This window comes from Colossoma macropomum, unplaced genomic scaffold (assembly GCF_904425465.1).
Source record: "Colossoma macropomum unplaced genomic scaffold, Colossoma_macropomum, whole genome shotgun sequence".
NCBI lineage: Eukaryota > Metazoa > Chordata > Actinopteri > Characiformes > Serrasalmidae > Colossoma > Colossoma macropomum.
In genome coordinates this window covers 18,054,067-18,078,781 of record NW_023494801.1, presented here as the reverse complement: position 1 = coordinate 18,078,781, position 24,715 = coordinate 18,054,067, and the positions used below count along the sequence as shown (strand labels likewise).

The following is a 24,715-nucleotide window of genomic DNA, read 5'->3' as shown; positions in this document are numbered from 1 at the left end:
TCTAGGTGAGAGTTCTTGCTTGCTTTTTGTCTCAAGTTTTCATGTCATCTGAGTATTCACTGTATCATGAATTTCAGTTAAAATGCATAACAAACATTCTCCAACAAGAAGACACAAACAGGGCTAGATCTATAAGAGAGAGTACTTAAAGTCATACACGCTTTGCCTTTCTATCATAATTACAATACAGCACTGTTGGGAAGCACAGCAGGACTCTTAATTGACGAGTAAAAAACCGAGACCACAGCCTTTATTCATTAAAACCTCTAGCAAAAAGCCTTTGTTGACAGCTCTTGGTAGGGTGGCTCTCTTTGTGTGGGGGCAGGCCTAGTCATAGAAAGCATGCCAGAGCGGACCGAGGCCTGCCCTACCTCCTTGGGTGGTTGGCACGTTCACTGTGACTATCTTGCTGTTGGCCGGCAGAGGCAGTTTGGCGGTGAGGACATTGCCAGCCTTCGAGCCCGGGGCAGCAGCGATCTGGAACGTTTGCCCAGATGTGCTGTAGCTACTTGCTGCTACCGTGGTAACAGAAGTTGTAGAGGCTGCAACATACACGATTGCTGGTGATCACCACAAAACAGCCACAGCAAAAAAAAAATGGTCTGTGGCAGTGGTGCCCACGACCATCCCACAGGTTTCTTCAACAGTTTAACTGTACTCTGACAATGACCACAAATGTACTCATTCATTTAAGATCTTCTTTCCCTTCATATTTTAAAAACGTGTTATGATTGAGAGCAATAAAAAAAAAAAGATATAAGTGTCTATTAGCAGTTATTTTACTTCTCCAAGCTCATGGACATTTGTACTGGATAGTAAGTGGGCATCACTGATTTAGAATACATCTGTTCATTTCAAGCTGCTTTGATATTTCTATGCATTCTACTTCAACTGTAATAAATAAAATCGGATACAAACAATTTTAAATTAGTAGTTTAGCAACTTTAGTAGCTTTCCACTTAACCCAGATGCTAAGACTGAAATCAAACACTCAAACTCAACAGCCCAAGTAAAATACATTACCTTCTAAATACATCCACAAACTTCTCTCAACCTCTTAATTTTTTTTAATTCACAGTAAGTCATACTGGTTAAAGGAAGCAGGTTAAAGGAAGATTTGATGAATTTTTATTAGAAATGATTTGGGCTATTTAGGTATCTACTGCTTTCTAGTGTTTGCTAGCAATGTTGGCCTTGCTGCTCCAGTTTTAAGCTAAAGAAGCAAAATTGACAACAAACATGTCTTGGCTGATCGATCACATCTGGGGTAAGTGGAAAATTGTGTAAATTTGATTCATTGTAGAACCAATCCTTCAGAAAAAAATTTAAGAGGCAGTCAAAAGGTAAAATAAAGAGATGTATGTACAGCAAGCAAATGTACTAAATGAAAAAAATAAAAAGGAACACATATTGAAAACATTCAGTCACTGTCCAACACAAAAGAAAAAAACTTGACTTTAAATTGCATCAACACTTTTGTCCCATAACCCCTGGAACACTGACCTGTATTACCTTGGCCCTGCTTGACCCAGGAGGCAAAGGTCTGCTGGAAGTTCTTGTTCTGCTGGAATGTCACCGGTGTACCTAACTTGGTGGCCAGTACTACTTTCGTCCCAGGGGTGACCGGACTGGTCAAAGAGCCTACCACCACCTTCTGGGTGGAGGATCCAGCGCTGGTGGGAGTGCTGGTCAAGGTGGAGGTGGTGGTGGTGCCTCCAGGTTTTTGCTGCTCCAACCGTTTCTACAAAGCAAATATGAAGAAGTCAGGAGCTTGTGTGCAGAGCCACTCTCAAATGGGGAAGCACAGCACACAAAGGGGAGATGAACATGACAAAATTTGCCATGGTGAACAGATTTACAGAAATAAGGACACAAACTGACAAATGTGACAGAATGAAACTTACTTGAACTGAATCAATTAGAATAATCACATGGAACAAATAAAATGTCACAAATGCTTGGGATACCCCAAACGGTGCTTTCTTCAACAAAGGCCCAATGGAAAAAAAACACCCTTTTTTATCTGCCCCTTTTTTTGCCAAGTTTGCTAGGAGGGGATCCCCAGGTGGGTAACCATCTAATTTCCCACCTGCTGGGCTGCCAATCTCTGGTGCTTTAGCTGAGCTTCCAATTGGGCCTTGACCTCTTCAGCTTTCTTCTGCACACTAACCTTAGTTGGGTCTGCTGCCTGTGCCTTTTCCCTCTCAACTCTGCAGACATAAAGAATTTAATGAATAACAGTTTGATCGAGGAAATCACAGTGGCTCTGTTATTTGGAGGAAACAACCTAGCACACCTATAAAAAACAATAGGAACAATATGTAATTGCATAAGCACAGAGCATCACACCTTTCAGTAAAGGCTCGTATCTCCCAGAGCTCCAGATCCTCCTCTGGCACCCACGTCTCAATCACTACAGGCCCTGTCTGTTTAGAAGGCTCTGGTTTCTTTGGCCGCAGAGCACTGGAGCGCAGGCCTTTTCTTTGGGGTGTGGGGGTCTCTGAATATTGCTACATTTTAGCCACTTCACAGTGAAATACACAAAATCAGAACAAATACCTAATAGAAATTATGAACTAACAGAAATAATTAAATAACTGAAACCTCCTGGAACTATGTTTACTCCCTCTCTTGTCTGACTTTGTCACCTTACCTTTGGGAGTGTCAGGCACTCCCAGTGGACAAATAATTTTCCTGATGCAGTACTCTGATCGAATGCCATAAGGCCCCACATCTCTCCGTTTGATAATCTCTGTGGTGGTGATATCAGTCTCAGATGTTTCTGCAGCGATGAAGGAATAAAAATGTGATTAAACACTCACCCACTCCTAGTAGTTTCATGTGGAGAGTGGAAATAAACAAGAATGTACCTGTCCGTGTGGTTCCCACAGCGGGAGAGGGCTTCACTGCCATGTCGTCCCATCTGAGACAAGCCCAGAGCAGCCGTAACATCAGGCTTACTCCAGCCAAAGACCTCACGGTCTGGAGCCGGTACCTGTGAGACGAGAAGGGTGGCTCAATAATCAGCTAAAATTATTGTCAAACGTTGGTTATGTTCACATCACCTGTGAAGCACCACATCATGAATTTGACGTCAGAGATGTATAAACACCAAAACCTGACCTTTTTTTTTTTTCAAACCACATCAGCCACTTTCATATGTAGTCTAATACATGTCCATGGTTTGTGCCCATGTACCTTTAAGAAGTCAGAACAAAATTCAAGTGTTTTTTTCCTCCTACTGTGTGTGCAACGTGCACATGCATATTACAGTAAACACAGCCGAATGCCATATTTTCCTGATTTCTCCCATAATCGTTAACAGTGGAGAGCTTTTTGAAGCTAATAAACTGAGATGGAGGCTTGTAATACTAGTTTGTTCACCAGCTGTGTTCACACTAATGGATCAATACAAAAATCAATGTGAACCAGTGACACAGCAGTGCTGCTGGAATTTTTAAACACTGTGTCCACTCACTGTCCACTTTATTAGAGACATCCACATTGTTGGTCCACCTTAAAGTCAGAGACAGCAGCTCATCTGTTACTGCACAGTTTCTGTTGGTCATCCTCAAGTCATTCATCAGTGGTCAAAGTACACTGCCTACGTGAGGGTGGCTGGATGTTTTTGGTTGGTGGACTATTCTCAGTCCATCAGTGAAACTGAGATGTTTAGGAACTCCAGTAGCACTGCTGTGTCTGACCCACTTGTACCAGCGCAACACACACTAACATGCCACCACTGCGTCAGTGTCACTGCAGTGCTGAGAATGATCCACCACCCAAATAACAAGTAATGGAGGCATAAACCCCAACAATAGGTTTCTTGCAAAATGCATGGTCAATTCTGTTATGTCCAAAAATGATTTGTACATGCGGTTTGCGTCAAGCTAACTGGTTTTAGTTACATCAGCACAAAACTGATGAAGCACACTTTGGACACCAAACATGTCTGGGTTGAGTAACTACATGTGGCACATGTTTAACAAACTACCATCTAAAACTGATCCAAAATCAAAGACAAAAGCAAAACAATGCACCCAAAGTATCTACAGACCTCCACGTGATTCCAAATGTGGGTCTTGGGGATGGATATGGCCAGATGTCTAAAGCCGGTTTGGCATTGTAGTTGAATATGGGCACCTCACGGATACCGGCTCGCCGCGCAAGCTTCTTCAGCTCATCGTTGGGAAGGACGAAGATGCTTTTCTTGCTGCTCTTGGTTACGAACTTGCGGTAAGAAGGCAGTGCTGTCCCTGACCGGGTCTTCTTGGAGCGGGAAAATTTCATCAGTCGTACCCTGTCTTTAGTGGTGTACTCCTTACTCACGGTCATGGAGCTCACAGAGGAACCTGAAGGCCCTGATTTAGCATCAGTTAGCGTTGCTGTGACAACAGTCTTGCTCTCCTCTGTTACCTTGGCTCCAAGGACTGGATTAGTAACCTTGGTAACAGTGGTGGTAGTTGTAGTAGAAAGAGTAGAGACTGTTGTGGTGGACTCCACCTTTGGTTCAGCCAATGCATTCACGGTAGAAGCATTATTGCTAGCAGTACCATCAAGTGTGCTTGATACTTCTGCTAACTGGACAGTACGTGACTCAGTGGAAACCGTAGTGGTGGTAGTGGTAGTTGTGGTAACTTGCGTAATTATGGTCTTAGTCCCACTACCACTGCTATTGCTGTTCTCAGGAACGTCACTGCTAAGGCTGGACTCATCCCCAGATGGAATGGATGATGGACTGAGAGATTTAAGCTTGGCTTCCTCAGTCTCTATTGACGCCACCTTGGCACTGTTATTAAGCACATCTGGTTTTAAGCTAGCTTCTGTTGGGGTAGGCTGGGATAGAGCAGAACTAACCGTCGAGTCAACAATGCCTTCTGTGCTGTTCTCCAGCTTAGCTATCTTCTGAGGTGGCAGATACTCAGAGTCTGACTTGGCCACCACTGGTTCCTCATCAGGCTCAGCCTTCTCTTTCTGACCTTCTTGAGCCAAGTCGCCATTCATTAGCGATTTCAGGGGTTCTTTTTGTGGTACCACTCTAGTCTCATCTTCCATAGTCTGCATAATCTCTTTAGAATTAATATTATTGGGGAGATTTGCGGGGGGAGAGTCTATGGAACCATCTTTTCCATTTACATGTACTGGCAAAGTTTTTTCTACATTTAAACCATTCTCACTAATGGAAGAGCTGTTTTCAACTGGAGTCTTCCCCTCTGCATCCACAATTTTAGGACAAGCCGTTTCAGGTTTTACTTCAAGATCTGTTTCCAGATCTTGCTGTGGACCTCCATTAAACGCAGCAGCAGTTGTTACTGGTGCTCCGTTGCCCGTTTTGTGCTCTGCTTCTGTTCCTGTTTTCTGTCCTTGTTCCACTGTTTCAGTCTTTGGACTGGAGTCCAATCTGACATCAAGGTTATCAGTCTGTTCTAAGGAATTGGGTTTCACCTGCTCCTCCTCTTGGTCAAATTCAAGCTTTTGGACCACAGGATCTTTGTCCTTCATTACTGGCTCTACTACCCCATCAGCTTCCACAGCTTTTGGAGGAATAGGGGTGGTTCCTTCAGTTTTCAACTCTTGATTTGTGGACGAGGTGGTTGTCTCCTGATCCTCCTTTACCTTCTCAGTGGCTGGCTTAGAGATGGCCGTTTGCTTAAGCATCTCCAGCCTCTGCCTCTCTTCCAAGGTGAACTGTCTGACTCGTCGTTCCAGAAGGCCATCAAGCTTCGATGCTTTGACTTTCTTCTTGTATGCTGTGCGCAGCTGGAAGCCTTCACTGACGTTCACAACTTCATAGTCGAAGGATGCCTGAGAAGTTGCTGCACTGACTCTGGACTCTTCACCATCAACAGCCTCCCCTTTGAGAGATTGGTCATTCAGCAAAGACGAAGATGTGGTAACATTAACTGTAAATGTGAGAAAATCATGTAAGAAAACATTATGTACTATATTATGATACAATACAACACTTCTCTGCAATCACAAGATGTGCAAGACAAATGCTTCGCTGTTTTCAATGACCACTTGAATATGTACAAAGAAACATAAAAATTAATCATTTAGTTCCATATGAATACCTTTTTCCTCATTGGAACTAGTGGAGTTAGAGGCTATAGTGTCCATTTGTTCAGAGGATTCATTCTTGGAGAGGTGATCATTCTTATCCACAGCCTTCTCATCCACCTCCATCTTTTCCTCCTCTTTTTCATCCTGCTCTTTCAGGGTTTGCTCCTCAGCTGAAAAAGGTTCTGTTGTGGATTCAGGAACGGAATTTTGCTGTTTGTCTTCCTTTCCAGGCTTTTGGATGGAATCAGAGACTTCATGCGTTTCTGAAGGGCTATTTTGTTTCTGCGGGTGGGATGTTTCGTTTTCATTGCCAATTTTAGCAGCTAAAAAGTAAGAGATTAAATTGGTGAAAATCTTTTCCTACCACCAAACATTAAAGGTCACAAACCGATCACATAGTAGTACATATTAATAAAACCTGCAGTAATGATGCATAATAACTTGAATGAATGGTTATGTAAACGTAGTCAAGGCCACTTTGTGAGAAAGAAAAAAAAAAGCATACCCTCAAGTGCTTTTCGATAGTTGACATTTGTGTTTCCAGGTAGTCTGGGGACAAAGCGGTGGACATAGGTCTTACTGACCCAGCTCCAACCACCATACCCAGTCACTCTGTACTCCTCCCCTTTCTGTTTCCACACCTACCACACAGTGACAAAAAACGTTTGTCCAAATTAGCAATTATTTCAATTTAAGACAACAAACTTACTGTATAAATAATGTGTAAAATAGACAAGCAATATCTTAGATACAGTTAAAGAGAATGATGGCTAAAATTGAGCAGGATTAGAATCAGCAGCTGTAGCCTTAAATATAAATAAATAAATAAATAAATAGTCCAGCAAAAGATCGAAAAAAAGGTATACAAATTTTCCCCATTTTACTTTTTCGGTTTAAAACTGGAGCTATGAGGCTACTGCTGACAACAACACTAGAAGTGAACAGTTTGTTAATTTTTTACAGTTCACAGTAAGTTACACTGTGTCTGGAACCACACTGGAAAGTCTGCACAACCTTAATGAAGACATGGATGTGGATTGAGAAGTTTTGGGAATATATTACATATGCATAAATATCTAGAGAAAATATTCGGGTGACTATTGATTTCTAGTGTTTGTTTGCAATGTTAGCCCCATAAGCTCCAGCGCTAAACAGAAGAAACAAAATTTGGACACCAAATATGTCTCAGCCAATCAACTACATCTGTGTTTTTGGAAAACTGCATAAAATATTTTTTCTCTGAACGATTTCTTCAAATCAGTGAATTGTAAAATCATTGAATTTCATAAATTCAAAGCTGCACTAAAAAAGAGAATCTGGTGGTTTCAGTGATGCATGCCAAAAGAACTGGTATATACCATCAACAATTTCCTGCCTTTAAACAACAAACAATTCAGCTGATTGTCCCAATACTGTTCCACAAAAGTTCATCTCTGTATCCTTGGAACCAGTCGTGTGCTACATTATCTGCGCAAGACTAAATGCAGCGTTGAGAGCATGTGCTGTGCTCACCTGGTGCTTAATGGGGAATGTGTACTTCACCCACGTGGCCTGCTGCATTGTCTCTTCATCTTCCAGTTTTTTCTCTCTCTTTTTCACCTTTTCTTTCTCCTCCCGCTCCATAGAGGTCATTCGATGAAGCCTAAGGGAGGACCGAGAGAGAAAAGTGGAGGGAATAATTTGGGATAAAAAGAGCAAGGTGACTTTGTGACTTGTTTAATCAGCGTTGTTTAACCTTTACATTACATTTTTAAGTAGCTTCGGGCAAAGACATTAGTGACACATCAGTACAGCACTTTAGAAGAACATGACTTCCTACTAAAAGAAGTATGAAAGGAAACAAAATGTTTCAGGATACTGCAAACATCCATTTACTTAAGGGCACTTCTGAACTACTCAGCAGCACAAGTATAAAATAAAGGCATACTCCAATACATATTCACATTTTATATAAATCAAGTTCATCTCGTTTTGATTACTCATCTATATATCTGCAATTCAAAGCACAGATGATGCACGTCTGTGTTTACTGACCTTGTGTGACCCAGAGAGTCCTTCCAGACTGGGAGCATAACCACTGGTTTGATTGCACACTCTAAAATGGCCAAAGCTAAGGCAAACTCTCGTGCTTTGCTGCACATCTGGACTGCCTTTATCCAGTTTGACCTGTGGCAAGAAAATGTGCCATCAGAATAAATCATTTCTAAAACAGACAGACTCAACCTTAGGGTGCAGGAACATTACTATGTCTAGACAAATGCTCTTATTCCTTCTAAGAAGAGAAAAAAAAATAATGCTATCAAATGCTATCAAAATAATGCTAAAACTAAGTTACAGCTTGGAGATGAAGAATGTTGTGACAGTGCTCTGTGCTGTTTTTCAGAGCATCACTGTTCCCCAGTTTCAGTTTCCATTTTCCAAAGGTTTTAGCCGAACACACTAAAGTTATCCCTCCTACCACCCTCGAGTCACTCGACTTCGCTTCCTCAGATTTGAGTTATTGTCACCTACACCTACGCGTAAGAAAGCTTTTGTTTGTCAGAGTTGAACTTGTTCTGTGGTGAGCAGAGGTGGCAGCATGCTAGCTAAGCTAATGCTACCCAGCTAACGCTACTCTCTCTTGGTTATCAGTGCTGTTCAATCATTAGAAATTGGTGTTTAGATTGAAGCTTTGATGTTTGATGAATGGCGGATTTAACATTGTGTACTGCTTTCATTTATGTGGCGTTGGTATGAGTGAACTGAACTTATTTGATTAGAGTATGGTTGGCTAACTGTGCTGGGGAGGGGGAAAAAAAAACAAAAAACAAACAAAAACAAAAAAAAAACCCAACATGTGCTGAGCCCAGTTTTTGAGCGTTCCGTGTTGAACCTTGTCTGTGTGGAACTGTTACCCTCCGTGCTCAGAAATGTTCAACCCTGCAGTTCACGGCTTTCAAATACAGTCTTACATAACCTTCCTTACTTTTGCATATTACTGCAATTAGGAGAACACTAGAAAGCAGTAAATAACAATGAGTGCTGTACAATATTCTAAATTAAGATATATTACAACTGAACCACTACTTCTGCAGACGTCATATTTCATCTCAAAATCAGGCACTGCCCTGTCCAGCACCACCTACATTTGTCAACTACTCTATGCAACCTATATCATGCATTATGACAATAATTTGCACTTGCTGGCTTAAATATTCAACTGACATGGCATCATGTGCTAAAAACTGCACTCATATCAAGGTGGTTTAAACTTGATAGAGGTCACTGTTTGCTGTTTAGACTTTAAGAAACTCAGGTCAAAAGAAAAAAAAAAATCCACAGCACCCTAGAAAAAACATAGGTGGTGAAATACACTACAGCAGGACTACCTGTGCGAGGCCCAGTTGGGATGCAGGAAGGGAGCAGGGACGTTGTTCTCCAGCTGGATGATGGTCAGTCTCAGAGTGGACACGGTCAGCGTTTTGGAGCCGTGGACGGAGCCATTCCACTTAAACTCGCCAGCGGTGGTCATACAGAACTTGTGAGAGAGGTGCCGGCGCTTGTCATGGTCCTCGCGGTGCTGGTGCTTGTTAAGGGCCAGGGTGTTTGTGCTGTACTGGTTGTGGTAGACGCGGAACTTGCCCTCCTGGCCAAGCTTGAAGAAACCACTGTTAGAGTTGCTCTTTCCAGCAAGATCTTTCCTGACAGAGCCATAGGTCATTAGCGGAGGGGTCTGAGAGAAGAACCACAGTATTAGATTTCTTATGTTATATATTATCGTAAAGCTAATGCTGTGTCTAAACAATGACATCATTCACTAAAATAGCAAAACTTATAATCGGTCCTTGACCTCCAAGTGCCTGTATGCAGGCCCACATGTCAATTACTCATGCTCATAACTACATAACTAACACATTAATGTCACAGTAATTGGGGATGCATCGATACCGATACTGGTATTGGGCATCAGCCCGATCCCTTGCTCATTTACTTGGATTCAGCTTCATAAAAAAAAGGCAATGATACCCACATTCGTTACCAGCTGATACTATGTGATGTACGGCTAGTATACACTGACAAACAACTCAAGTGGGCAGTGAACAAGGGTCTGCTTTCACACTACAGAGACTGCTGTTGAGACAGAATAGGAGAAGGGGTCAAAACTATGAAACAAACTTTACTTACAGCTGTACAAAAGTTCTTTTCTGCTGTGGAACAAAACCTGCTCTTCTCCACTGAAACGCTAATCAATCCAAGGCTACTGTTGTAGCATAGCTAGTTAATTCACATCATTTAAAATCAGCTAGATTTTAGTTACTGTTAAAGTACACTGCACTTGTTTACACCAACAACTACTTTATTCATTATGGTATTGGACTCAGTATCAAGTACTAAAAAACATACTTGTGCTCAGTAAACAAAACCATATCATGCCTCCCTAATAGTAATTACTGAATAACTCAGCAGCTACTGAACGATAAGTCTCCCATTAAGGGACCATTTCATGGAAACCTGAATTTCCCTTGCTGTTTTTAAATTAAAAATTAAATTAAAAAAAGAAGTTTGACATGTACACATTGTTAAAGTCTTTTAATCTAGGGGATAAAGAGAGGTTGAAAACGGTCATGTAAAAATGAATGACTGTTTTTGGTAAATAAAACCACACAAATGTGGACCATGGGGGGAAAAATAAAGTACAGGAAAAAAAATAAATCTTTTAAGATTAATAATCAAGTAATATAAACGCTGTTTAAGAGAACAATTTCTCTATAGAAATCAGCAGCTGTTTCAATCATATTCCACCTGAACTATATATTTATGAATACCCTGTACATTCAGTTTACATTCTGTGGATGTGCACGTTCTGTGATCTCCTTTGTAGATGTGTGTGTTATCTTTAATTATTATTTGTACTACACTGACTGACTGTATTGGAACTGTCCAAAAGTATCCACACAAGCTTTATAAATACTGAATTCACTTTAAGTGTCAACTAGAGATCTATAAACCCCTGAGTGCTAAGCTGTGGAGCAGTGGAGCTGCATTCACTGGAGTGAAGGAGCTCCATCCAATAACTTTAGGACGAGTTGGAGTAGGGCTGGGCGATAAAACGATAACGATAATTATTACGATATAACTTTTCCTCGATAGAGCGATACGACATGTTCGATAAATGTTCGATATAATACTCCATTCTCACACTCCCACGTTCAGCGAAAGCCTTGGTGGCGTTTTCTACTGCAAGGAAAGTGACACTACTCTGCTGTCGCCAGGAGAGGGCGCACTTCCGAGTTTTTCTACATGATTAGAGAGGGAGGGGGCCACGAGTAAGATGAGTCTTTAGCAACGGCTGAAACGCGGAGTTATAAATTCCCTGTTTGAGTGGAGCGACTGGCGATCTGCTCTCCTGTGACTGAGTGTGAGTGACGAGGTCAGTGGTGTAACTATACTGTCCTACAGCGAACTCACCTCTTTCCGTACAGCCTAACCAGCTTTAGCAGTGTTAAATCACAATCACAATCCTCACAACTACAGCGCTGTTGCAGCGCTCGGACAGTCATATTTAAGTATTAGTGCATTGCCAAGCAACGGAAGTGAAAGAAAGAGGTGGGTTCATCTAAATTACAGCGCTGATTTAAACGAAAGTAAACTGAGGAAGCTGTGAGGCAGTGGAGAGCAGGAGAGCGCTAGCTTTCCAGGCTAGCTGTTTTTAGCAGCTGGCTAACTTGAAGCAGCGCTCCGTCACTCCACAACACGGAGAATTGATGATACTGTAGATCAAACAAGACACAAAAGCACCGCTTTCAAGTTTAAACGTACCTAAAAGGAGAACTCTGTTTGTCTGGTGTTGATATTTTGCAGTTCACCCCTCAAACTACTACGATAGTATAGAGAAATTCAGTCGTCGCTAGCTGGTGTCTGAATACTGTGATGTCATTTGTAACGGGGTAGCCGAGCGCTCGTCACCAGACAGCTAAAAATAATCTGTTTTCTTTCTTAAATCATGACTATTACAAAATAGCCATGCTTTTCCAGCTGGTAAAAACAGCTCACCAGACACTTTCTCCCACTCTTCCATGACAGATTAGTGAAATATTCCACTGTTTGAGTGTTTGTCGTGTTCCCACCATAAAGAATAGTTTAAAACAGGAATTAACCCCCCAGGACCAAAAATCAGCCTTCAAACTTGAAAGAAATAATGATTTGACATTTATCGCAGTATGTATCGATATCGAACGATATGAACTTTGTTTATCGTGATAACATTTTTGGCCATATCGCCCAGCTCTAAGTTGGAGTGATGTTTGTGATTTAGAACTAAACATCCAACATTAGCACCTGACCTCACCAACGCTCTTGTGGCTGAATGCAACCAAATCCTCCTAACAAATGTTCCAACATCTTGTGTAAAGTACATATTTATATGTACACATTATTTATAATTTTATATAATACATGAAAATTCTTCAGCACCTTAACAGCTCAGTTCTCGGTTTTGAGTGAAGCACACCGCACTACCTTTCTAAGCCAAGGGGGAAAAAAAAAAGCTTTTAAGAAGAAAGAACCCTCACCTCTTTAAGTGCTTTGCTGCCATCCTGCGAGCTACCATCCTTGTCCTGCATGATCTTGCGCTGGCTCAGTTTGCTGTCAGGATTGCGCAGACGTGTCACCATGCGCATAGACGACCCTGTCCTCGTACCTTCTCCATTTCCTTTACCCTCACCTGCCACATACATACCAGTCAACTTACACAGCTTCAAATCAACATGACTTGTAAATGAAACAATGTGACTGCAACACTATTAATGCATGGGTCAAAAATAATCAACTTTTTTGTCTGTTTTTTTTATTAACAAGGGTGTACTCTCTTTGTCAAATTGTTACACTTATGACATTTCGAATGACTATTCGTGCTATAGACAATTACCAACTACGCAATTTGCGACACTTAACATATAATTTCTGCAGCAAGGAGGGTGTTTCCAAGCCAATAAAGGCAATATCAAGTACAAAGTGCACTGTCGAAAGCATCCTAAGGCTGAACGTCAGTTTGCCTAAGTGGTCAAGTGATTTTCAATACCGTTGTCCTGACTTTACCTGCCCTGGATAATAAGGCAATCATTGATGTTGAACTGCTTGCTCAGGTTCACAGTTTTTGAAAAGAAAAACTGCAGAATCTAAACAGGTTTCTAGTTAATATGTTAAACTACTGTAAAACGACCCAGAAAACATGCTCATTTTCAAAACCCCTTTTGAAAAGCCAGATGTCCCAAACTTCTGGCAGGCACTGCAAGCATGAGAAATATGGCAGGCAGGATATAACTGACTGTGCATAGCATGCATGTTAGATCTGTGTGTTACTGCATATACCTGCATCGTCCTGGCTGTTGATGGAAGATTGTGAAGAGCGGTCAGCCAGGTCTGGCTCCTCTGGGGGCCTCAGGCAGTCAGAGATAGAGAAGTGACTGCTGCAGCTGTTTTCATCAGCAGTCTGTGGAGGTTCAGTTTCCAGGACAGGCTCCCCATCACCTTGACAACCTGACTCTGAGCTTTTATCTAGAACAGAGAACATTCCACTTCCTGATCAACATCAAATATTTCTGTTTAAGTAATACTCCACTTAAATGCAACCCTAATATTTTAACAATAATGTATTTAATCTGAGCCAGCAGTATAGAGACCAGTTAAACTGATGGTTGAGAGAAAAATCAAATTTACAGTTTTCACCTTCTCACATTAAAAACGCAAAAAAATGCAGCAGCCAGTTTGTTTGGTTTCTAAACTTAGCTTTTTTTAGATTCAACCCTAATGTAGCTATAAAATAATGAACTCTGCTAGATCACCAACACCGAGCAAACTGAATACCTAACTCATTATACAACTGCCTTAATCCATATTGAGTTGTTTAGCAATTATTTGCGTAGTTCAGTAATCTAATGTGGTTTCTGCAGTTATTGTATGACAAATCGTTACGTATAAAATCTGATAGCATTCAGATTTGGAAACACTGCTTTTACTATTTTTTATTTATTTATACTATGTGACATACTTTTGTCCATTTTTATCAATACCAGCATGTCACACAGTGTCAGAAACCACATAAACAAGTCTCTGACATTACATAATAACAGTTTGAGGCAAGCGTGTAATGATTTAGGCATGCAGTTTGCACATCGCTAACTGGTGAGGTATAAGATCCATTACTTGTTAGATACATTAGCCTCATAGCCCCAGTGCAAAACTACATGAACAAGCTTCAGGCAGCAAAAATGTCTCGACTGAGCAAGTGCACATGAGGCAAGCTTGCATTTATCATTGGCTGCACGTTTTGGATGAAGTGCACCTTTAGTTACTGATCATAACCAACACAAATGACACAAGATGCATGAAAGAGGATGTATGCAAAAACTACAAAGTCAGCTGCCAAAGGAACAATCTCGGCATGATCTGCACTAAACAGACAAGCACAGCCCAAGCTATGCTCTTGCAGTAGAGAAAGAGATGCCAGCAGGCCTCGGCTGAAGCACAGGCTGAGGATGGCATGAGGCCAGTGCACTTTTCTATGGCGGTATTGTGGAACAGAGGTAGCGGGGAGGAGCTGACTCGCTCCTGTGCCAGAAATGCTTTGTTTTCTCACAGGACTGGAACCCTGCTGTCAGCCTGGCTGGAGGCAGAGGGCCAGTGCAGCAGGGATGCTAGGAACGGCCTGAAAGTGCTCAGAGTGCCAAACTCCACGTTGTATTGAGCAATGCAAGCAGCCAGAGTTCACTGTACCAAGCAAATGAAGTGGAGATGGAGGGTCAAGCAAGCCAAAGAGTGGAAAACAAGCAGAACCCACAATCTTAAATATGAGGTATAAATCTCTGACCTTAGCGTTACTACTCTTTAGGAATATTTCAGTGCCTCAGCCGCAAATTTCACCATTCAATTCAGGTTTTTTTATAAAACATACCAAAACTGGACTCCAGAAACTATTTACAAAAGTAGAAGAATATACCATAAAACAATACACAAAGACTGATTTTATGAGAGCTGGCAAAATGAGAGCACACTCTGACTGAATATTAATTATAACTGGTCACAATTAGGGATGCAAATGGAATCGGCCAAGACCGGAATCAGCAGATTTTTGCTCAAAATGTGAAACGGGCAATCAGCCAATGTACTGGGTTTATTTCAGCACGTGTGCAGTAATTTGTGTGGTAAAAATCGTGAGGCACTGACACTGTATTTGAATGTTGCTCCTACACTGATATTAAAATGTTGTCTCATTATGCTAAACACTTAGTTGCCATTTACTTTCAATGTTGCACTTTTTTTTTTTTTATCCATGTTACTTATGCCAGTTTGACTCATTAAAGATCAAGGAATGTTTGCATTGCAAGTTTGGCTAATACAAAGTACAGATACTGTGCTAGACACCTGGTCACTTCATGCATCTGGAGTATCAGGATTACATCTAGATGAGTCCAAGCCACATAACAAATGCAAAGGTATAACACACCCAAGACGCAGATACAAATCCGATCGCTCAAACCACTTCAGGAGGTGGTGTGAGACGCAGTTGAGCCACGTTATAATGTTATAACAGTGTAAACGTATCCGTCTCTCCCTGACACATTTGATAATCGAAACCCTCCCCATTCAGTACATCGCTGGGCACATGACCACTGACTGCAAGGAAGATACATATGGCTGGAAACCGGACAAAACAAAATGCTCAACAGTAATATGGATGGACAGAAATGTGCAAAACAGGAAGAAGCTGAACAGATAAACAATTGGTAATTGGTTGCCGTGTAATGAGCAGGTCTGCATATTGCATTTCACAAAGAAATCAAATTTCAGTCCAACTAATCAGAGATGCGTTTGACTGCAAAGTGTAAATGCATGTGGCTAAAATCTTATCAGTATACAATCCAGATACTTGTCACATGAAGTGACCAGGTGTAAACAGGGTCGTAACGTGATCATTTACCCCACGCAGTGTGAGCTTTAGATTATTTTGGCTACAAAAACTCATGATTAGTTCTTCTCTAGTCACATTCACTCTAACAATTCAAAAAAGATCACTGAATCTTCACGTTCAGATTGCCCGACTGCAGCTCAGCATTCTGCATATATTCATTACTTCATACTGTCTGTTGCTTATGAAAAACGCAAAAACGAGAGCCAAAAGATGGAAAAATGTGGAAGCCTGCTGGTGGTTTCGACAATGACAATTTACCTCATAATCAAAAGCAATAGCACTGATGAACATGAATGAAGCGTGGCTCTAACATGCGACAAGTAGGACAAGATGCAAAATGAAACAAGAGAAGCTGAATATTCTGAAAAGAATAAAGGAACAAATAAAGATGAATGCACTTGGATTAAGGAAAGCCAGAACAAGCACAGCAACACTCCACAAGCTCAAGAGTCAAGACAGATGAACACAAGATGAGCTTGACAAAAGATGGACAAGCAACAGCAAAAGCACAATTAAGTTCTTATGCGAGAGAAAAGACATCTTTCCTCTGTACCTGCCCGTTCCCTCTCCACCTCAGCCCCTTCCCCAGGTTCTTCTGCAGCTGCAGTGGAGGAGGCAGGGGTGGCAGCGCCTGCTGGAGGGCTTTGGGGGTCGATTTTAGACGGGTTAAGCGGGTCAGCCTGAGGGCGCCCAGACACGCTGATGCTACTGTCCTCAGCAGCAGGAGGAGTTGCGGCTATGAAACAGGCACAACACAAACAAACATTCATTCCCGCTCATCTTGCAGACCAACTTACGGATGAGTCTCTATTGGAATCTTTGAGTCATTACTACAATGTAGAGGAGACGTCCTCTGCAATATGACATGCACATATTCAAGCCTTTATTTAGTTATTTATTTATCATGTGTACATGAACAATACGACACATTAATAAAATTGTGGCCCTGCTGTTTTGTTGGTGCATTTTTCAAAATGGTCAAGTTATATATATATATATATATATATATATATATATATATATATATATATACACACACACACACACACACACACACACAGTTTTGCACTTGAACCCGGACAGCCATTTTCTTTCCTAAATTATGACTATTACAAAAATTGCAGCCGTGCAGCCAACAAGAAACTTTATCCCATTATCCTATGACAGATTTGTGAATTGTTCCACTGTTTGGCAAGTGTTTGTCATGTTCTGACCACAAAGGATAGCAATAAACCACTCAGGAGCAAGAATCTGAAAGAAATAATGATTTGACATTTATCACAATATGTATCGATATCGACGGATATGAAATTTGTTTATCATGATAACATTTTTGGCCATCTCGCTCAGCTCTACTCCAGAAGGTGAAATTCCTAGGTGCTTGTTGGGGAACATCTTTCTATTCTTAAACTACCTGGTCCCAACTGGAATGTTTTGCAGGCATCAATTTCAGAATATATTTACCAAAAAAAAAAATCATGAAATTGACAACAAAAACTGCTTTGCCTTTGTACTGTTTTCATTTAAATACAGGTCAAAGTGACTTTGCAATCATTGCTTTGCTGTTTTTATTTGCATTTTACCTACTGTGCCAACTTTCTGTGAGCTAGCTTTGTACATCATTGTAACATGGACCTAACATTATTCTTTACTTTTTGGAGCTTTCACAATTCTCGTATGTGTCATGATGTGTATTTCACATTCTTATTATATTTGTCAGAACTGACAAACAATTCTTACCATCAGCCGCAGTCTTCTCGCTCACTGCATTCCCATCTCCTGAATCTTGTTGTGGAGTAGAGCCATCAGCAGCAGATGAGACCGCATTATCACCCTCACCAACCTTTAACCCCTGCCTGGCCTTCTCATCTGTACGCCGTTTCACCTCATCAAGCTCTGCCTCCTGCCGGGCCTTCAGCCGGTCCAAGATCTCATCTGGAAACACATTTCGTCTCACTTCATAATGGGAACAAACAAAGCACAGATATGCATCGTCTACCTGTGACAGACCAACAAACTGAGTAAGACACTGTTCACATAATATTTTGCTCCTCGATTGCTCACAGCAGTACTGACGCCTTACATCACACACCTGCAGACATATAGGTTGCTAAGACATAGTGGAGATACATCAGAGTGGGGGCAAGACCATGATAGAGAATCTAAGCTCCTTTTTCAAATAGCATGAATGTGATCTGGCAGTCAGTCCCTTGCCACATGTTCAGTTCTGTCTCCTTATTATTCACAGACATCACTGCAGTATTTTATCTGACAGGTTTTCATCAACATTAACACACAAAGGTATTAAGAGGAGCCGGCGGATATCGTGTTACTGTTACCATTGCCGTTTAACTCAAGTTCAAACTACACAATTTTATCCGCAATTTTCTAATTGCAGACAATATTTTTTGCGATCAACAATAAGCCACCTAGCTTGGCTACAAATTGCTGCGCACACCAAAACTAATTTTTTCTTATATCGGAATTGCAATTTAAAAAGGTGAATTTTTTATTATAGCCGACATTATCCACAATGTCATCTTTGGAAAGTGGGGAAATGTAACTTAATAACACTGTCTATTTGGCAGTCTGGTCATAAAAAGTAAATACACTGAACTACTTGGCCATAAAAATCATGCCACTTAAAATGGAACTTAATTTACAGAAAATAAAATCACAATCTACCAAGTCACAATATTAGTAAGAAAAATCATGATTCAGTTTTCCCTGAAAACAAAATAAACTCTCTACCATGAATTGTGTAGGGTGAGCACCTATACAACAAGTAGCAGGAGCAGCAATGAGCAGTAACTAAAGGACAGGAAAAATCCTGAATAGAGGCATGAACAACCCAAACAATAACAAACATGGAGAAAATATGCGAATACTGACGCAAGGCTGCAGCTCAACGGTTAGATTTAGAGCCGCCTCAGAGTTAAAATCTGCCGCAGCTTTGTCCTCCGCTCTGGCAATGGCCACTCATGCTCTGCGTGTACCCAAAAAACAGTGGAAGGCTGGAAGGCTTTGGAAAAAGCATGAATTCTGCTTAAACTTTCTCTCCTCCTCTTTCTTGTTTTTCCTGCACAAATTGGTGCAGAAACAACCACAGCAAGCTTCTCCAACACCAGTTTAGCATGAGATAAACACATCTCTCGTTTATGTCTGAGAGACAATGGGAGACAAGGCACACTTTGTTATGGATCTCTGTGGGTAAAAGTGTGTGCAGAGTGTGAGCCTCATCTGTGATTGCTAGTGTAGTGTGTACTTCGATATGTCGACAAACAACAGGTCGCGAGGAATAAATGTCGTGTAGAGATTATGAGACTCCGAAAATCACGCAGTCTCCACTAGGCATTATTTGTCCTCTATCTGATGTTATGGCTTTGCTCACAGCCCCTCAAAAGTATTTTGTTTCTGTAATAGTGCAGAACTGCACCATATTCTATTAAGGTCTACTTATGATAGCATATTTGTTGGTAGCTCAATTTTGTTCAGTTCTGCTAATAATTTCTGAGCAGTTAATTTATTCGGTTATGAGCTCACATGCATCTTCACACATATCTGCTCTAATATGGCTCAGAGTTATAAGTAAACAACAAAAAAGAAAAAAAAATGACCACTGTAGTTTTGCAATGCTAATTAAATGTTGTTTTTCGCCCCATTCATCATCAAGTTTTGACAAGAAAAAAAACAAAAAAAACAAAAAACATGGCAACAACATGAAGCGTGTTTCTTTTATGGAAAACAAGACTGAACACAACAATAACTAACATACTTAACAACCACTTCTCTCTATGAACACCAAAATATCGATTGATTTGTGATTTTTCATTCCAGTGCAACTGGGAATTAAAAAAAATATTTTTTATAAATTAAGGTTAGGGCATGTTTTTTGTCACGAAGACCAGCAAATCCACTTTTTCTGACTTAAGGCCTGAATGCTGAAGAAATTGTTCCAGACTGCCAGTTTATCACTTACACAAAACAGTTTGGTAATTTGTAATGGAGTTTCCGATTGGTCTAATTCATCTACAAGCTCTATGTTATTAGGGTAAAACTAGCCCACTGAAAACTCACTGTTAATAATGTAAGCTATAATAAAAACAGCAGTTCTTGTGATTTTAAAAAATGCTCTCCAAGTATGATTTTGATATGAAAATTATTCATTTTAGCTACGGATGATAAATAGTATTTATTTATTTTTTTAATTATAATTTTTTTTTTTTAATAATAACATGTTTTTGTGATAACTGGTGATAACTCCAACTTCTAAAAGCTAAAAAAAACAATCACAATAAGTAAATCATTTTAAAAAAACGTACAATGCAAATGTGTATAGCCTAATCCAAACAAACACAGGTCACAGATCAACAACAAAAACAAGGTTTTCTAAAGAACAGAGAGAAAACTTCTACACACTTAAACACAAAATTATGATAAACACTATCATGATGTAGCTTTTTGATGTAGCATCTCAGCTTTTCACTCCTACACACACCAAGTGCCTTTCATGCTCCTCCACCTCTAAAAATAGCTTTGGGGAAATACACCTGCAGGAGCGCACCCTGCACTGGTAGCGGATTTACTATCATTTTGTGCTTTGAATATGACAGTTAGAGGCTAATCTAGCTGTGAAAACAGCAGAAGGTGAATTCCAACGCTGGTGATAACAGCCTGAAATTATTACTCTTTCAAAATCACTGGGCATTAGCAAAAGTGAAACCTGCTATGAACGATACCGAACTGATTTTCACACGAACAGACGATCTGTGCCATGCATGTTTCAAAGCTGCAGTTATGGGGGGAAAAACAAAAAACAAAAAACACGCAGTTCATGAACTGCAGACCATTGGTTATCATATTGTCCGCCTACTGCAGGAACGTAAGGGACAGCGCAAAGGGTACAGAGCTAAAACGCGGAGTTTCTGAGGAGATAAGCGTCCCTACAGCTGACATGATAAAGGATTCACACTCACAACAGAGCAAAACAGAGAACCCGGTATTCCTCCACTGAAAGCATTAAAACTGTTTAATGGAGCCAAGCTATTTCCAAGAGTGTGATCATAAATGTGTGCTAGAACAGTGCAGAATAATAAAAGAGAAGAATAATTGCTCGGAAAACTGCAGGAGTAGGAACGTTTATTATTTTTAACAAGCCTTTCCTGAACCTGACTGTATAATGAATGCTGCAATAGAGAGTAATAAATCAAACCTATACAACACAAGCACTTCTCACATTCAGGACAGCACTCTGTCTGAGAGAGAGAGAGAGAGAGAGAGAGAGAGACAGCGAATCAGCATGCAAGAGTGAAAGAGAGAGAAAGAAATAAGGAGAGCAAGTGAGAGAAGAAGAAACAGAAGGCGAGAGTGAGACAAAGAGAAGGAAAGAAACAGCAAGAGCGAGCGAGACAGACAGAGATGAAATAAAAAGAGAATGAGACAGAGAAAGGACACAAATGAAAGACAAGGAAAGAGAGTGAGAAAGAGAGAGAGAGAGTATAAGAAAGAGAAAGACAGCAAGAGAGCCAAAGGAAAGGAGAAAAGGGGGAAAAGTATGAAAGAGAGATTAAAAAGAGAGAAAAAGAAAGAAAGAAAGAAAGAAAGAAAGAAAGAAAGAAAGAGAAAAGCAAAGAAACAAGGAGAATAGAGAGCGAGAGTGCGAGAGCGAGTGAGAGAGCGAGAAAGAGCGAGAGAGAGAGAGAAAGAGCGCTCATATGCATGCTAGTCCTCTCTCTTTTCTCATCACTGTGCACTCCTGTCATTCTGAATCACTCACACTGCAGCAACATGAAACTGTAGAGCTGTTATCTGCTGACATTTCACCCTCAGGAAACATGTGCGCACACACACACACACACACACACACACACACACACACACACACAGTTTCACAGGTGTGATTCTAATCTTTATTCCTGAAGACACAAAATTCAACCACACTTTCTTTACACCAATTAAAACACTCCCACCCTCAGCCTCTCATTCATCTCAGCCTCTTCAGCCCGTCTGCACAGAAACAGCCCTTCTGGGTGTTTGTAACAAAAGACTTGTTTCCTAAATCAAATCCATGGCAATTGATGCAAGCTGAGCTTACTTAGGTTGACATATTTGTTAAAAGGACTCCAACAGTGCCCCCTGTGGGCTATTACTGCCTGCACCGAGAGAACCAAAAGAACTGGACAAACCCAGTTATATAGCAGTTGCTAACTGAAATCATATGGGAAAAAAAGAATAATAACAATAATTAACCCAAGGAGTGGAACATGAGAAAAATAAAGAAACCACTTAACAAGCCAAGAAACGCATGAGGAAAAAACTGCTTAACGTGACTTTAAAAAAATCGTATAACTGCATCATTAATAAAAAATTGATAAAAATCTTAGAGATGTAAACGGGTCCATATGGAATGGTTAATGTGAAATGGCGCAGTGTCAAGAAAATTACTGATTCCGATTACTTCACAAGGGCGATATGAACCGGGGGTCATGATGTCCACAACACAAATATTGCCTTTTTATTTACAAAAAATAAAAATAGTAAGTAAAAATAAATAAATAAGTAAATAAAAACACACAGTGAACCTACACTTATCGCCTGAGTTTTGACATGTTGATAAAGGTATACAGCCCTAAATCAAAAACAATTAAGATTTCCATGGGGAACAGTCTAGTGTACTTTTCTCTCTCTGTCATAAATGTATTTTTTAAAACATGTCATGCCAAAACCTTATGTTAAAACTATCATAAAGAAATCTCTCAGGCCTACGGCAACATATTTGTCACTACTTTATGTAATTTCTGCAGAATGGTGCATTTTCTTGTTAAACCACTCTAAATGACTGTTTATATCTTAACTATTGAATTATGCAGAAATTTTTAAAAATTGGTGAAACTCCCCTCTAATAGAAGTGCTGCCATCCATGGTGTACAGACTTCAAGTAAGCACTTGAAATTTAAAGGAGAGGACATCCACACTCCTGGTTTGAAAAGCTTAAACAACAAGCAAAGTGTTGTCGTGCTTGTCCGACACAGACGTAACAGAAACAAACGTGTGCAATTGTTTAGGATTCAACATGTTTCTTACCGTTGACGACGGTGAGGTAGGCCTTGTTGTTGCCGCGGGCCTTGTTTGTGAGCTCCTCAGTGATGTCCATGTGAGCGTGGATCTCCTCCCTCAGCTCCTCCAGAACAGCACACAGATCATTCTCCCAGAACTCTTTATCCAGCAGCTCCATTAGCTCCCCCAGCTGCACTTTAGAGCTGTAGTACCAGATCTTCTTCCCCACCTCTGCCTCGCCGTCCTCCTCACTGAAACACAACCAGACACACTGTCAGAATCTCTATTTCTGCAGACATAGAACAGATGTATTTACATTCAAAGCACCCATGGTGACCCTTGTTGTATTTTGCCTATATATATCAAATAGGCCATTAGATGCTAAAAAACAATGCCTAAAGAATCTGTTACATAATATTGATTGTGCCTTTAGTTTGACAAGAAGCTGAGCAAAAGTCTTTTGTACAGATGGAATGAGAGAAAGCATTCAGAAGTGGTTTCCTTTCATCTGCTTCAACTGGATCTCTCAATACATGGGGTTTGAATTTTGGGACAAAAGATACACTGAACATGTCTTACAAAGTCTTAAAGAGGAATTCAAATGATTTTTCAAAATTGTTGTATAACTTAATAATTAAGTACAAAGTGGTTTGGGTGGTTTGATGTGAAATGCAGCCTTTTAAAGAAATTTACTCACAGTGGTGGTGATAGTAACCAGACATCTGAAGCATTTACCACCTCTAAAAAAGCTGCCTTACAAAGTTACTATATGTAATGATTCAGAAGACATTTCTTGATCTCCAAGACATTATTTTATAACTATCATAAAACAATGTGCATAAGAAGTGAATTAAGGAAAAATTACACCCCCTCCCCAAAAAACAAACAAAAAAACAAACAAACCCAGAACCGTTTAAAGATTCATCACTTTTTTTTTACCATTATCAACATTACATATTAAAAAGGTTAACTGGTAATTTTAAATGGTAAATAATTAATTAAATGGTTATATCTGTGTTGTAGACATCGCAACCCCTGGTTCCCACTAACACTGAGTGAATTCACATCTCAACTTTTAAATTATGCAGAAACTTTGAAAAATCAGGTGAATTTCCCTTTAATGCAAATTTATCCTGGTATCCTTTTCAGAGAAGGGGAGCAGAGATGGATCCTTCACTGAAATATTCTCAAGTGTCAAGGACAAATTCACTATTTAATCACACTGGGCCTGCAACACCTAAACACAAAACAGATGGAGTGATGCTGGTAGAAAACAGAAAACCTCCTCAGACCAGATTCAAAACCAAACACTCCAGTTTGTGTCAATAACTTCTAGTTTTGGGGTTAAAAAAAAAAACATGACATTAATCAAGCATTTGACACACATTTCTTTGGCAGCTCTAGCACCAATCTGAATGCACAACTACTATGTAATCCCTACTTTTTCCTTGTGTAAAGTACCCAGGTACTTGGTCGAGTATGTCTAGATTGAACAGGAGACTAAAGACAACTAGAATAATCCACACTACAGGTTTAACTTTCACGCTCTCTCAGTTCTCCCCTTCTACCACATAAAAGCATAAAAAAGTGAAGATCCTCTTGCTTGTGTGAGACATATACATTTCTGGTATTATTAGTGGCAGATAT

General features: G+C 40.3%; 1 protein-coding gene across 6 annotated transcripts in view; it reads right to left on the bottom strand.

Annotated features, from left to right (window-relative positions):
- The window catches only part of bptf (bromodomain PHD finger transcription factor), a 43,385-nt gene that overhangs the window by 13,581 nt on the left and 5,089 nt on the right, over positions 1 to 24,715 (bottom strand). For 2 of the 6 annotated variants that reach the window (XM_036589570.1, XM_036589572.1), the window contains exons 3-19: positions 23,096 to 23,319; positions 17,753 to 17,947; positions 16,566 to 16,748; positions 13,414 to 13,599; positions 12,615 to 12,766; positions 9,432 to 9,775; positions 8,098 to 8,229; positions 7,576 to 7,705; positions 6,569 to 6,704; positions 6,075 to 6,386; positions 4,058 to 5,903; positions 2,871 to 2,995; positions 2,654 to 2,782; positions 2,350 to 2,500; positions 2,090 to 2,210; positions 1,504 to 1,741; positions 372 to 542 (exon numbers count right to left, since the gene is read on the bottom strand). In XM_036589570.1, coding sequence (XP_036445463.1) covers positions 372 to 542; positions 1,504 to 1,741; positions 2,090 to 2,210; positions 2,350 to 2,500; positions 2,654 to 2,782; positions 2,871 to 2,995; positions 4,058 to 5,903; positions 6,075 to 6,386; positions 6,569 to 6,704; positions 7,576 to 7,705; positions 8,098 to 8,229; positions 9,432 to 9,775; positions 12,615 to 12,766; positions 13,414 to 13,599; positions 16,566 to 16,748; positions 17,753 to 17,947; positions 23,096 to 23,319 — 4,775 coding nt within the window. The remainder of the gene's footprint in view (positions 1 to 371; positions 543 to 1,503; positions 1,742 to 2,089; positions 2,211 to 2,349; positions 2,501 to 2,653; positions 2,783 to 2,870; positions 2,996 to 4,057; positions 5,904 to 6,074; positions 6,387 to 6,568; positions 6,705 to 7,575; positions 7,706 to 8,097; positions 8,230 to 9,431; positions 9,776 to 12,614; positions 12,767 to 13,413; positions 13,600 to 16,565; positions 16,749 to 17,752; positions 17,948 to 23,095; positions 23,320 to 24,715) is intronic. The other 4 variants (XM_036589573.1, XM_036589574.1, XM_036589575.1 and 1 more) reach the window with 4 other exon arrangements.